We start from the raw sequence: 15,251 nt of genomic DNA on the forward strand, positions 1-15,251 counted from the left end.
TCGCAGGCCCTTCAGCCCTGCCAAACTACTATCTCGCCTAGTCCCACCAACCCACACATGGAACAGAGGGTGGATATGCAAAATGGTCAGCATGAATGCGATGGACCAAACGGCCTGCCTCTGTATTATGTTACTCTAGAACTCCATTATTTATTTTTTACTATAACTTCATTAATAGATAATGTACACCTCAGTAGTTGCCAACATTCTGAGCAGCCAGACTTCTTATTAGTGTTTTTTTTCCTTCTCTTTACTCAATTTTGGATGCCCTTTTGTATTATTTTTCTGGTCATTCCCCGCCAGCTTTCCTTATTTGATTGAACACATGGCTTGTTTTATTTTCTAGGGTCATGAAGAGCTTAAACTGTCAGTTGATCGCATAAAGCAGATAATCAGCATCCTGCGGGATTTCATTCGCTTTCCGGAGCAGAGAGTGATGGCCAGTGCCATATCCAAATTCAAGAGGAACTTGAGTTTCGATCCCATCTCCATCAACCAGTCCCAGTTAGTTTTGTTTGCTTTTCAGGATGCGGTAAGTTCTCTGACAATAGAATAAAACAAACGGCAAGACTCATAGTGGTCTATTTATTGAATCAAAATCAGGTTTATTATGATTGATATAAATAGGTCATGAAATTTGACATTTTGTGGTAGTAGTAGAGTGCAAGACGTAAAAATTGGAAAAAGCTGCAGAAAGTTTTAAACACAGCCGGCTCCATCATAGACAAAAAACCCATGTACACTACCTTCCTATTTACCTTTTTGTTCTCTTTTTGCACCATTTATTTAATTTTTCTATATATTTCGTGCTGTAATTTATAGTATTTTTGTTATGTATTGCAATGTACTGCTGCCACAAAACAGCAAATTTCACAACAGATGCCAATGATATGAAACCTCATTCTGACTCTTTCACCATGAGGAATAATTGTCGGTGGCCAGTTAACCCACCAAATAATGGGGGAAGAAGTCAGGTCTCTGAGGGTCTGGGGGTAGGTATGTGGGGAGAGGGGTTCTGAGGAAATTCACATGGTTGAAGGGGCAATGAGCATCAATGTGCAAATTCCACACAGTACCTGAGGCCAGGATTGAACCTGGATCCCTGGAGCTCTGTAGCGGCCGCACGAATTGCCTGCCTTCCGTTACAGTTCAAATCGCCACATATAGTCAGGTTTTGCTCTGGCCATGTCAGGCTCATAACAATTGTTCAAAAATGGGATGTTAAGGACCATGCAAGAGGAGATTGATGAGTGTCAGATCCAAACCTGCAAACCACTCCTCACCAGCCATATCCTGATTCCACCCAGCATTAGATTACTTGTGAGCTCATCAGCTGAGCACAATATTTAAGCTGTTTTAAATGCCCTTCTTATTTTAAATAATACAGTTTGTTTTTTTTTAAAATTAATATAGGGAGGGGAACATCGACTCAGACCATGAGAGGCCTGCGTTGGGCATTTTCATACAGATTGGAAGTCTGTGTGGAGCGCCGCTCCTCACACAGACACTAGAGTAATGTGTGATTAAGTGCCTTGCTCATGGACACAAACATGTTGCCACAGCTGAGGCTCGAACTAGAGACCTTCAAATCACTAGATGAACGCCTTAACCATTTGGCCATGTGCCCAACACAAAGCTAGCCATTAATATAGCTATTTTTCAATTACTTATTTGGCTGTTCATGAATGTGAATTTGGGCATGCAAGATGCTACAAAAGTTGACTGTCCCTCCACCAGACAAGGGACAGTTACAAAAAGAATAGTATAAAAGAGGAACAACAAGGTAGTATTCATAGGTTCATGACCATTCAGAAATCTGATGGTGGAGGAGAAGAGGGTATTCCTGAAATGCAGAGTGTGAGTCTTCAGGCTCAGGTCTTCAGGAAGCACGTGGCTTGCAGTAACCTTAGGAACAGTGTTGAGTTCATTGAAAAGGAGGACTTGGTTGGTTATACAGTGCCAAGTTCAAGAGCTTCGTAACACACAGGAAGCTAGAAACTGAATGCAACTTGTAGTGGCTACTCGAATAAACCAATACCGCTTAGAGACTAAGCAAGGGGGAAAGGTGGGGGAGGGAGGGTTGATTCTGTATGATGCGCTCTCCAGTCATAATCCATTAACAAGGCTCCAAAGTTGAAGAATATGTTCAATCTTTATTAGCAAACTGGCAAAACTATCTCGAAGTCCTAAAAACTAATAAAACTAAAACTAGCATTATAAGAAAATAAAGTCTTAGCATATTAAATGTACTTAAGCTTACTTCAACATAATTAAGCAGCCAACAAAAAAGATATGTCCCCTAGCTCACTCCCTTAGCTTGACTGAACTAAAGACAAAAGCATGAATATGTAACTATGCTTTTTCCAAGCCCCCATCTAAGTGACTAACTACCACAGTAAACATACTAACCATGCAACACAAAATACAATGCAGATAGAAGATTGATACATGACTCCTACACAGCTTTCATGTTTGATGCATAAAAACACCAAAGAAAGCAAATTGATGTGGAAACTAGTTCTGGATTTGATTGTAGATTGACTGAAATACTCAACAAAATAGTTTCAGTTCAAGGTGGTAAAAGGCGGATGATACTTACATTTGATTACTGAACTGATCGAGGAGGTAGGTATCCTAAACCTGTCAGCTAGTAAAGGGGTGAAGTAAATAAAACTTGCAGTACTGAGTCAAAGAAACAAATCAGACCATCAATTAAGAGGGCAAAAGCTATTGATGAATAAAACTATTGATGAAGAACTGAGGAAGTGAGGAAAGTTTAGAAAAATGCAGCTGAAAGTCAGAAATAAGAGTGAGACAGAGCAAGAAACCTTGGTGAGTAATGTAACTGACATTAAACAGATGAACAGGTCAGTAACAAAGATGGTGTCAGTTCCTAATGGTTCCAGATAACATCCCTTCCAAATACTGGAACACAGAAGATTTCAGAATATAATGGACAAGCTTCTTCCCCACCGCCATAAGATTTCTGAAGAGTCTGTAAACCCCTGAACACTACCTCATTATTCCATTTCTGCTGTACTTGTTTACTTTCATCATTTATAGTAATTCTGTGTCTTTGCACTGTACCACTGCTGCAAAACAACACATTTCACATCACTGGAAATAAATCTGATTTGGATCCTGGAAAGTGTTTAGGCTGAAGAGTTCCAATGTGGAAATAGAGCAGGCAAGATGCAATAGAACAAACGAGCTCCATCTGTACAGAAGTATTCTTGAACCTTTTATGCTTCAACATTGAGAATTTTAAATAGGGAGTCAGACTGCTTCCTGAAATAATTTCTTGGAGCATAAAAAGAGACAAGAATGCTAAACAAAATTGACATAATCTTGACGAGATGGAAACAGAGAAGGTAATTTTTCCTTGAAGTGTACTAAACGAAGGTGGATAGGATAGTGATAACAAAACATTGCTCAAAGTGGAATTGGCAAGGAGACAAACTAGGTAATTCTGTCAGACTCAGCATCTTCTTACTGTCAGATTATAGAGCATTGACAATAGACTGGAAACTGGCAGAGTCAATTACCTTTTAGCAATCTTTCTGGTACTCCCAGTCAATCAACATTAAATGACATTCCCCTAATGTTTTAATATCATGGTGGTTAAAGAACCAAGGATGCATTAAAATATTACCAATTTGCATTGCCAAATGATAGTGACAACCTTATTCCTTAATGACAGCATTCAATGGATACATGTATAGTGAGGCTGAATAAATAAAATGAGAGAGGAAGGGATTGAATGGGGAAAGCAGACCGATGAAAATGACAGAACCATGTTTGATTTTTCTTTTCTTTCTCTTTGCAATAAAATAAAAACCTTTCCGCTGTTTTAGGTTAATAGAGTTGCACGACATCATAATATCAAGCCCCACTGGATGTTTGCAATGGACAACATCATCCGCCGTGCAGTTCAAGCTGCGGTGACTGTTCTTAATCCAGGTACATAATGTCTTGCTCTTTGAAAGCCAGCTCAGCAACATACCTCACCAATGATTTAGGTCCTCTACCATTACTGAGACTTTCAAGCTTCAAACAGAAATAGTGTTGAAATATTTATGATTCATTCCTTTTAATTTCTGTATGTAAGATAATGTCTTGAGCAGATGTCCCATGTACAGGAACTACCACAGTATTCAAACTTGAAGACTATCTCTTATATTGAAGAGTTATTCAAAATGTGCCAGGTGATAATTAGATCCCACTTCAACTGGGTTTTAATGTGAGAGGAACTGCATTTCTCAGATAGGATCAAGACAGCCGTGATGGGTCAGTGAGATATCACCCGGTTGATAGTATTTCAATTAGAAGTACCTGATTTAAGGCTTGGCTTAAATGTAATATCTGCATACCTTCACTCACTCCTTCATGGTAACAGGCCTTTCCGGCACAACAGGCCTGCGCCATTCAATTATACCCATGAGACCAACTAATCAACTAATGTGTACATCTTTGGAATGTGGGTGGAAACCAGAGCACCCGGAGGAACCTGGGTTGTTGGCACTTTAACAGCATTACACTAACTGCTGGGTTACCATGTCACCCGATCGCTCACCTGACGTAAACAACTGATTTCAAAGTAAATATGTGGAGAAGAGGGTGACAAATCCCAATATTCAATCACCATTCCTTTGGCAATAGAAATAGCAATTTATTTTCAAATCAACTTGCCCAGGTGTCCACTGGGCTCCATACCAACACTCAAAGGCACTACAGTGTGTCAAGCAACATCTATGGAGGGAACTAGACAGTTGATAATTACCTGATCGGTCAGGGTGTCAAAGGATATGGCGAGAAGGCAGCTGTATATGCGGTTGAGTGGGATCCGGGATCAGCCATGATGGAATGGCAGAGCAGACTTGATGGGCAGAATGGCCTAATTCTGTTCCTATGTCTTAAGGTCTTATGGTCTTGTGGTCCTTGTTTTGGGTCAGCCTGTAATGTCGACTGCCCATTTCCCTCCCATGATGCAGCCTGACCTGCTGAGTTCCTCCAGTCCTTTTGTGTGCTGCTCCAGAAAAGCAGCATTCATTAAAAAAAAGCATAAATTAAACATAAATTACACACATAACTAGAACAAAAACAATTTAGTGCAAAATACCATCATGGTGGTCAGTCATATTTAGGGTTACCAACAGTCCCGTATTAGCCGGGACATCCCGCATATTGGGCTAAATTGATTTGTCCCATATGGGACCGCCCTTGCCCCGTATTTCTAAGGTAGAGCATTCCTATGAACCCCTTTGTAAGCTGAAATGGTGTAAAGCGAAGAAGCATTTACCATTAATTTATATGGTAAAAATTTTTGAGCGTTCCCAGACCCAAAAAATAACCTACCAAATCATACCAAAGAACACACAAAACCTAAAATAACACTTACATATAGTAAAAGCAGGAATGATATGATAAATACAGCCTATCCTATATAAAGTAGAAATAATGTATGTACGGTGTAGTTTCACTTAACAGAATCAGGAAGATTAAACCAAAACCGATTTGTAGAAAGAAAATCGTACACGCATGCACACGTCACGCATGCGCACACAGGGGCCCGCGCAAGGCTTCGTGGTCATGGTAGTCTTTCTCAGGGTAAACACAAGTGTCCCATATTTGACTGCTACTTTTGTCCCTTATTTGAGAGTGAGAAAGTTGGCAACCCTAGTCATATTAAAGCCTCGCAGTATAGAACATAGAACATCGAATAATACAGCACAGTACAGGCCCTTCAGCCCACAATGTTGTGCTGACCCTTAAATCCTGCCTCCCATATAACCCCCAACCTTAAATTCCTCCATATACCTGTCGAGTAGTCTCTTAAATTTCACTAGTGTATCTGCTTCCACCACTGACTCAGGCAGTACATTCCATGTACCAACCACTCTCTGAGTAAAAAGGCTTCCTCTAATATCCCCCTTGAACTTCCCACCCCTTACCTTAAAACCATGTCCTCTTGTATTGACCAGTGGTGCCCTGGGGAAGAGGCGCTGGCTGTCCACTCTATCTATTCCTCTTAATATCTTGTATACGTCTATCATGTCTCCTCTCATCCTCCTTCTCTCCAAAGAGTAAAGCCCTAACTCCCTTCCACAATGTATGTAATCTCCCACAAATATCAAACTGGAAATAACATTGTGTATACATTTGCAGGAACATTAAGTAGTCCTATAACTATTTATTAAATAGTTTTTATTTAAAATTATATTTTTAAACATACTGCAGATCAGGGCTTTTAACTTTATTGTTTAATAGCTGGTTTCTAATATATCAAAGGTGATTTCGTTTAGAGCTGCATTCTCACTTTGGACCTATCTCAGAGGGCGACGGGGCAGACAGAGATGGAGATGAGGTAGAGGATCACATCTACCAGCCGAGGGCAGCATTGCCGGAAAACAAGGGGTATCCCATTACCTCGGGAGCAAGTATCTTTAGTTCCGCCACATCTCATCACTTGCGGTGCCAAGGGGAGCCTCTGAGCGTGCAGCTGGGGGAAATGAAACAGGAGACAAACAGGTATTGAACTTATGTTTTTTTATTAAGTATGGTATTAAACTAGAGAGAAAAAGTATGCTGCCAGGACTAAAGAGCTTGAGTTGTAAGGAGAGGCTGGATAGGCTGGAATTGTTTTCCTTGGAGTTACGAAGGCCTTATAGAGCTGGGGTTCCCAACCATTTTCTGCCATGGACCAATATCATTAAGCAAGGGGTCTGAGGACCCCAGGTTGGGAACCTCTGTTTGGAGGTTTGTAGTGGATTAGCCTTACAGTGTCAGCACCCAGGTTCAATTCCCACCACTGCCTGTGAGGGGTTGGTACGTTCTCCCCGTGTCTGTGTGGCTTTCATCCAGGTACTCCAGTTTCCTCCCACAGTCCAAAGACGTACTGATTGGTAGGGTAATAGGCCATTGTAAATTGTCATGTGATTAGGCTAGGGGTAAATCAGGGGATCGCTGGGAGGCGTGGCTCGAAGTACCATAAGGGCTTTCTCCACACTTTATCTCAATCAATAAATAAATAAAATCATGAGGGTAGTGGATAGGTGGACAGTCATTGTCTTTTTCCCAGGGCAAGGGAGTCTAAAACTAAAGGGCATAGATTTAAGCTGAGAGGGGAAAGATTTAATGGGGCCTTGAGAAGCGAGTTTTTTTCATACAGAGGGTGATGGGTTATTATAACAAACTGCCAGAGGAAGTGGTAGACACCGGTACAATTGCAACATTTCAAACCACTTGGACAAGTTCATGGCTAGGGAAGTTTAAAGGACCAAATTCAAGCAAATGGAATTAGTTCAGATCGGTATTTTGGTCAACTTGAAGGAGTTGGGCTGATGGGCCTGGGCCCGTTTTCGTGCTGTATAACTCAATTCCCATGCACTACCTGCAGTTACTTCATAAATACATGTGGACCAAGAGCAGGAGTAGGCCCCTCAGTCCTCGGTCTGCTTCACCATTCAGTAGCAAAGTAGCTGTGCTGATTATAAGTTCAACTATGTACTCATGTCCACCCTTGGTAACATTTCAAAACCCTTGCTTTATGAAGAATCTACTCAACTCTGCACTACTTCCTACAAAGTGAAGCCTAACATCATAAATGGCTGTGATGCTTCACTGCCAATGAGTTGAATGCCTTTTATGGATGCTTTGAAGGGAGAATCAAACAATACCTATGCAAATCTCTGCAGCATTTGGCAACGCTGTGATCTCTGTCTCAGAGGCTGACGTCAGAAGATCCTTCAAAAGGCATCAGGCCCTAATGGTATACCTGGTAGGACACTGAAAACCTTTGCCAATCAACTGGCTGGAGTGTTGAAGGATATCTTTAATGGCACTGCTGTGGTCTGAGGTTCCCACTGCTTCAAAAGGGCATCAATCGTACCAGTGTCCAGGAAGAGCAGGGTGAACTGCCTTAATGACTATCACCTAGCAGTTCCCACATCCGCAGTGATGAAGCATATTGAGAAGTTGGTCAAGGCTAGAATTAACTCCTGCCTAAGCAAGGACTTGGATCTTCCCATTTATTTCATCCAGTGAACTGCCTCCAGCACATTGATATCTCTCCTTAAAAAAAGTGACTAATTCTGTACACAGAACTGCAGATGAGTTCTCAACAGTGTTGATATATAACCTCTCTTCTCTTGTATTAAATGCCCCTAATAATAACTGATACTGTTTTGAAAGGTTTTCTAATTACTCTCTGTAATTAGACGATAAAATCTGTGTGGCTTCGTATCCTGATGAACACGGCAATTCAATCAAGTCAGGTTTATTGTCAGCCGCAAGTGTAGTATTGTGCAGGCACAATGAAAACCAGGTTTGCAGTAGGATCATGGACACATCGATCAGGCAACACACTGATTCAAAGTCCATTTATTATCAAAGTACGTATGCAGTATAAAACCCTGAGGTTCGTCTTTCCACAGACAGCCACGAAACAAAGAAAACAAAGAACACTTTCAAAGAAAAACATCAAACCTCCCACGCGCAAAAAAAATGAACAAATCGTGCAACTGGCAAAAAAAAAGAGCGAAAAACACAGAATGTAAAACACTAAACCACAAGTCATCAAAACAGTCCAGGCATATTCAGTACAGTTCAATCTAGCAAAGGGTCATTTGTTAACTTTAGGCTGCAGTTACACATAAATATAGTAAAAAAGGACATTAGTACAAAGAGAGCAATTGGAGGCAAGTTCACAGGACTGCAAGAGGTGGTCTGTAGTATCCTATCGCTGACGTAGAGTTAGGTTTGTGTAGGTCAGAACAAAGAACTATGAAAGTAACTATTTGTGAACCTGGTGGAGTGGGACTTCAGTATTCCCTGCCTGACGGTAACAGCCAGAAGAGGTCTTGACCCAGATAGTGGGGATCCTTGATTATAGATGCTGCTTTCTGCAGGCAGCACCTCCTGTTGATGCTTTCAGTGGTGCCATGATAGACCAGTCTGTATCCACATCTCTCTGCAGCTCTTGTGTTGCAATTTATTTCTATCTGCATTTGCACAGTTTACAGTTCCTGATGCTTACAGTTTACAGTTACTTTTCTATAGATAGATTTGTTAAGTATGCCCGCAGGAAAAAAATCTCAGGGTTGTGTGTGGTGACATGTATACACTCTGATAATAGATCTCACTTCTGAACTTTAAACTTTGTACCATGTACATTAGAATTCCCATACCAGGACGCGATGCCACAAGCCAGGACACTCAAGTACTGAGGGTGTGTGATGGGAGACTGTAGCCCTCTTACCTACTTAGATGGATATAAACAGTTATACAGCATAATGGGCTGGGGGAAGGGTCAGTTCTCTCTGTACCTAACAACATTTATCCTTCAACCAATAAACGGAAGTAATGAACCTAGTGATCTTAACTACTTGCAGTTTGTGGGACGTTGCAGTTAGCAAATGGGTCACCCTGCTTTCTACATTGCAGTATTGTCCTTTGGTTATAAATAGCTTTTGTTTATCCTGGGATTGTGGTCGATTCCTGTCGGTTATCTGGAGAAGAACTAAGTGCTCATTCCCCAATGCACACCCTCCTATTGCATGCCACCCCAGTCCCATTATTACATTTAATGCATGTGTTATTAACAACAGAACGAGCATTTAGAGTGTCATTGAATTTCAAAAGTCTACTATACATCTTTCTTATTACTCAACTCTATCCTGTTCAACTTGCCTTTAACCAACATCTTGGTACTAATGAAGCTATTTTGATCCTGTTATATCTTTAAAAAAGGAAGTTATGTCAATGATCATTATAATGCAGATTTTCAGTGGTAACTCATGGATTGTGTCCAACTCTAGACAACATGTGAAGGCATAGGGAGCCAAATATTTTTATTAGGATGGATCGTGGGATGAGGGACTTTGGGTATTTGGACAGGCTAGAGAAATCAGGGTTGTTCCCCTCAAAGAGGCGTGGTATTATCTTATTTGATTTGAATAGAGAAAAACCTTAGTTTCATTTTGCACATTGATTGTTTGCCAGTCCTTGTTTCTGTATAGTTTTTCAAAAAATTCTGTTGTCTTTTTTTATTCCTGTAAATATCTGCAAGAAAATGAAAATCAGGGTTATATATGGTAACATAACGTGTACTTTGATAATAAATTTACTTTGAATTTGAACTTTGAATTTTGAACAATCGATCTACCAACTTTCATGTCTTTGGGATGTGGGGGGAAACGCGCACAGTCGCAGGGAGAATATACACCAGTCACCCCGACCATAAACTGTTTCAGCTACTTCCATCTGGCAAACAGTACCACAGCATTAAAGCAGGACCAACAGACTACAGGACAGGTTTTTTCTACAAACCATGAGACTTATAAATTCACATGTCTGTACATTGCAACGGAGTTGTAACGCAAAGATTGTTACTCCCTCACGTTGCGGGATGGATGTAAGATTTAAATAAATTCAATTCAAAAGGTCTTTTTCTGGTGCTGCAATCATTCTAGTATTCTCTATAACTCAAATGGTAACTAAGGGGAAGGATAAAAATCTAATGAAAGGTTGAAAGTGAAGCAGGTGTACTATCAAAGGTCGGAATATTAGTGACTACTCTTCAGAAGTACATAACTGCTGTGAAAAAACTCTGCAATGCCTTGAGCTCATGAAATGCAAATCTATCTCTCAGTGCAGTTGATCTTTTCATTCTGATCTTTCAGGCTTTTGGAGTTGTTAGCCCAGAAGGAAAAGGAGTATCAGAAGGTCCTTCGAAAAACAATCAAGCAGAAAGGCCAGGCCATATCCCAACTCCAGTCAAAATACACATCAGGTAAGTAATTAAAACTGAACCCTAGGGTCACAGAGAAGTACAGCATCTAGTCTGTGCCAAACCATTTAAGCTGCTTAGTCCCTTTGACCTGCACCCAGACCATGGACATCCTCACTATCGATGTACCTATCCAAACTTCTCTTCAACGTTAAAACCAAGCTTGCATGCAACACTTGTGCTGGCAGCTCATTCCACATCCTCATGACCCTCTGAGTGAAGAAGTTTCCCCACATGTTCTCCTTAAACTTTTCACCTTTCATCTTTAACCCATGGCCTCTACTTGTAGTCTCACCCAACCACAGTGGAAAAAACCTGCTTGCATTTACTCTATCTATATCTGTCATATTTTGTATACCTCAATCAAAATCTCCCCTTAGTCTTCTACATTCCAAGAAATAAAGTCCTAACCTACTCTATCTTTCTTTTTAACTGAAGTTCTCCAGCCCAGCAACATCCTCGTAAAATTTCTCTGTACTCCTTCAACATTATTTTTAAATTTCCTGTAGGTAGGTGGCTAAGCTGCATGCAATACTCCAAATTAGGTCTCACCAATGTCTTCTACAACTTCAACATAACATCCCATCTCCTGTACTCAATACTTTGATTTATGAAGGCCAATGTGTCGAAAGTTTTCTTTACAAAGTTTCTTTAGAAAGTTTTCTAGCTACTGTACCTGTGCCAGCACTGTCAATGAATTATGGACCTGTATTCCCAGATCCCTTTGTTCTACTGCACTTTTCAGTACCATAACGTTCACTGTGTAAGACCTACCCTGGTTGGTCCTACCGAAATGCAACACCTCGCACTTGTCTATATTAAATTCCATCTGCCATTTTTTCAGCCCATTCTTCCAGCTGGTCCAGATCCCTCTGCGAACTCTGATAGTCTTCTTTATTACCCATTACACTCCCAATCTTGGTGTCATCCACAAATTTGCTAATCCAGTTTACCATATAATCATCCAGATCATTGATATTAATGACAAACAACAATGCACCCAGCACCAATCTCTATGGCACTCCACTAGTCACAGGCCTCCAGTTAGAGAAGCAGCCATCTACTAACACTCTCTGGCTTCTCCCACAAAGCCAATGGTTAATCAAGTTTACCACTTCATCTTGAATGCCAAGTGACTGTATCTTTCTGGCCAACCTCCTATGTGGGACCTTGTCAAGTGCCTTGCTAAAGTCACGTAGGCAACATCCACTGCCTTGCCTTCATCAACTTTCTTGGTACCTTCCTCAAAAAACTTGGTTAGACACGACCTACCATGCAGACTATCCCTGATACGTCCCCGTATTTCCAAATACTCATTTGTCCAGTCCCATAGAATACCTTCTAATAACTTTCCCACCACTGATATCAGGCTTACTGGCCTATAATTTACTAGTTTAGTTTTGGAGCCTTTCTTGAACAGTAGAGTAACATTAGCTATCATCCAATCCTCTGGTACCTCACCAGTTGCTAAGGATAATTTAAGTATCTCTGCTAGGGTCCCTGCAATTTCTGCACTTGCCTGCCAAAGGGTCTGAAGAAACAGGTTTTGTCAGGTCCTGGGGATTTATCCACCTTAATTTGCCTCAAGATAGCAAACACCTCTTTCTCTGTAATCTGTGTAGGGTCTATGACCTCTCTGCTGCTTTGCCTCACTTCTAAAGACTCTGTCCATCTCCCCAGTAAATACAGATGGGAAGAAACCCATTAAGATCTCCCTCAACCTCTTTTGCCTCCACACACAGATTACCATCCTGATCTTCCAGAGAACCAATTTTGTCCTTTGCAATCCTTTTGCTCTTAACATATCTGTAGAATCCCTTAGGATTCTCCTTCATCTTGTCTGCTAGAGCAACTTCATGCCTTCTTTTACCCCTGTTGCATTTCTTATACTCCATAAACTTACCTGTTCCAACCTGCCTATACCTGTTACATTCAAGAGGTGATTGATAAGTTTGTGGCCTAAGGTAGAAGGAGATGAGTTATACAGCTCTTGTTACATGCACATGCAGTTCAACTCTTTGAGTGATTATGCAGAAAGTTTGAAGTTAATAACTCATCTCCTTCTACCATAGGCCACAAACCTATCAATCACCCCTGATGAATTATTAACCTCAAACTTTCTGTATAATCACACAAGAGTTGAACAGCATGTAACGAGAGCTGTATAACTCATCTCCTTCTACCTTAGGCCACAAACTTAGCAATCACCACTTGTACCTCTTCTTTTTTTCTTAACCAGGACCTCAATATCTCTTGAAAAGCACGGTTCCCTAACCTATCTTTACATTTTATTCTAACAGGCACATACAAGCTTTGTACTCTCAAAATTTCACATTTGAAGGCCTCTCATGTACCAAGTACACCTTTGCCAGAAAGCAGCTTGTTCCAGTCCACACTTGGCAGATTCTTTCTGATACTATCAGAGCTAACCTTTCTCCAATATAGAATCTCAATCCATGGACCAGACCTATCGTTTTCCATATTTACTCTGAAACTAATGGCATTGTGGTCACCAGATGCAAAGTTTTCCGCTACACAAACATCTAGAACATAGAACGTAGAATAGTACAGCACAGTACAGGCCCTTTCTGCCCACAATGTTGTGCCGACCCTCAAACCCTGCCTCCCATATAACCCCCCCCCACCTTAAATTCCTCCATAGACCCATCTAGTAGTCTCTTAAACTTCACTAGTATATCTGCCTCTACCACTGACTTGGGCAGTGCATTCCACACACCAACCACTTTCTGAGTCAAAAACCTTCCTCTAATATCCCCTTTGAACTTCCACCCCTTATCTTAAAGCCATGTCCTCTTGTCTTGAGCAGTGGTGCCCTGGGGAACAGGCACTGGCTATCCATTCTATCTATTCCCCTTAATATCTTGTACACCATTATCATGTCTCCTCTCATCCTCCTTCTCTCCAAAGAGTAAAGCCCTAGCTCCCTTAATCTCTGATCATAATCCATACTCTCTAAACCAGGCAGCATCCTGGTAAACCTCCTCTGTACCCTTTCCAATGCTTCCACACCCTTCCTATAGTAAAGTGACCAGAACTGGACACAGTGCTCCAAGTGTGGCCTAACCAGAGTTTTATAGAGCTGCATCATTACCTCGTGACTCAAACTCTATCTCTCAACTTATGAAAGCTAACACCCCATGAGCTTTCTTAACTACCCTATCTACCTGTGAGGCAACTTTCAGTGATCTGTGGACATGTACCCCCAGATCCTAAACACAAAATAATCTGCAGATGCTGTGATCAAAGCAACACTTTCAGTACGCTGGATGAACTCAGCAGGTCGGGCATAGGGAAGGGAGGGGGAGGGAGGAGAAGTTCTGCCTCCTTCTTCTACTACCATTGTTTTCAGGGCTATGACGTCAATGCTTCCCCTCCCCCACCCCCTTGTCTTTCAAATTACTGGTCTTTCAACTGAAGCTACAAGCATTCTTCAAATCCTTCCCCATCTTTCATTCTTCAGTCCTGACGAAGGGTTCCGGCCCGAAACGCCGATTCATCGTTTCTAACTGATGCTACCTCCAGATCCCTCTGCTCCTCCACATTATCAAGTATCCTGCCATTTACTTTGTACTCTGCCTTGGAGTTTGTCCTTCCAAAGTGTACCACCTCACATTTCTCCGGGTTGAACTCCATCTGCCACTTCTCAGCCCACTTCTGCATCCTATCAATGTCTCTCTGCAATCTTTGACAATCCTCTACACTAACTACAACACTACCAACCTTTGTGTCATCTGCAAACTTGCCAACCCACCCTTCTACCCCCACATCCAGGTCATTAATAAAAATCACGAAAAGTAGAGGTCCCAGAACCGATCCTTGTGGGACACCACTAGTCACAACCCTCCAATCTGAATGTATCATTTTTCACAGCTAACAGAAATGTAGGCCAAAATGCTGAACTTTCTGGGCAGAATTGTTCGGCCAGTTTAGTTCATAGAAACACATCTATTTAGCTGGCAGTGATTTTTGCATTTTACATATTCTACATTTTTAGAGAGTTTCTTTATCTGTTTTGACCTTCCCAGCACATTCCTTATTTAGTGTAGTCCTGACATAGACAGGATTGGGATGAAGGATGACAAGCTGACAGCATTGCCTTTGCTCTGCTTTGCCTCTTTCAGCTCCACTCCACACCCTGGATCAGGAACTCGTCAGCTGGCTGAAAGAGCAAGGAGCCGATGCAGAGACTATAACCAGGGTAAAGTGGCACCTGACAGGCCAAATAGATCTAAAACAGCAAAAACACTTTCTTTTTCTATAATAATTACTCATACTGAACCTTTTAAAAAGAAATGATGTTGGAAATACTCAGCATATCGGGCATCATCTACAGAGAGAGAGAGAAATAAAACTAACATTTCAGTTTGATGGCTGTTCATTGGACTAGTTCCTGGGGTGAGGGACGTCAGGGGCTGGAACAGACTGAAGAGACTAGGATTGTTTT

General features: G+C 41.3%; 1 protein-coding gene across 2 annotated transcripts in view; it reads left to right on the forward strand.

Annotated features, from left to right (window-relative positions):
• The window catches only part of map3k15 (mitogen-activated protein kinase kinase kinase 15), a 150,255-nt gene that overhangs the window by 128,739 nt on the left and 6,265 nt on the right, over nucleotides 1–15,251 (forward strand). For both annotated transcript variants that reach the window (XM_072260696.1, XM_072260697.1), the window contains exons 22-26: nucleotides 347–532; nucleotides 3,855–3,960; nucleotides 6,303–6,528; nucleotides 10,680–10,789; nucleotides 14,929–15,005. In XM_072260696.1, coding sequence (XP_072116797.1) covers nucleotides 347–532; nucleotides 3,855–3,960; nucleotides 6,303–6,528; nucleotides 10,680–10,789; nucleotides 14,929–15,005 — 705 coding nt within the window. The remainder of the gene's footprint in view (nucleotides 1–346; nucleotides 533–3,854; nucleotides 3,961–6,302; nucleotides 6,529–10,679; nucleotides 10,790–14,928; nucleotides 15,006–15,251) is intronic.

The sequence above is a fragment of the Mobula birostris genome, chromosome 6 (assembly GCF_030028105.1).
Source record: "Mobula birostris isolate sMobBir1 chromosome 6, sMobBir1.hap1, whole genome shotgun sequence".
In the NCBI taxonomy this organism is placed as follows: Eukaryota; Metazoa; Chordata; class Chondrichthyes; order Myliobatiformes; family Myliobatidae; genus Mobula; species Mobula birostris.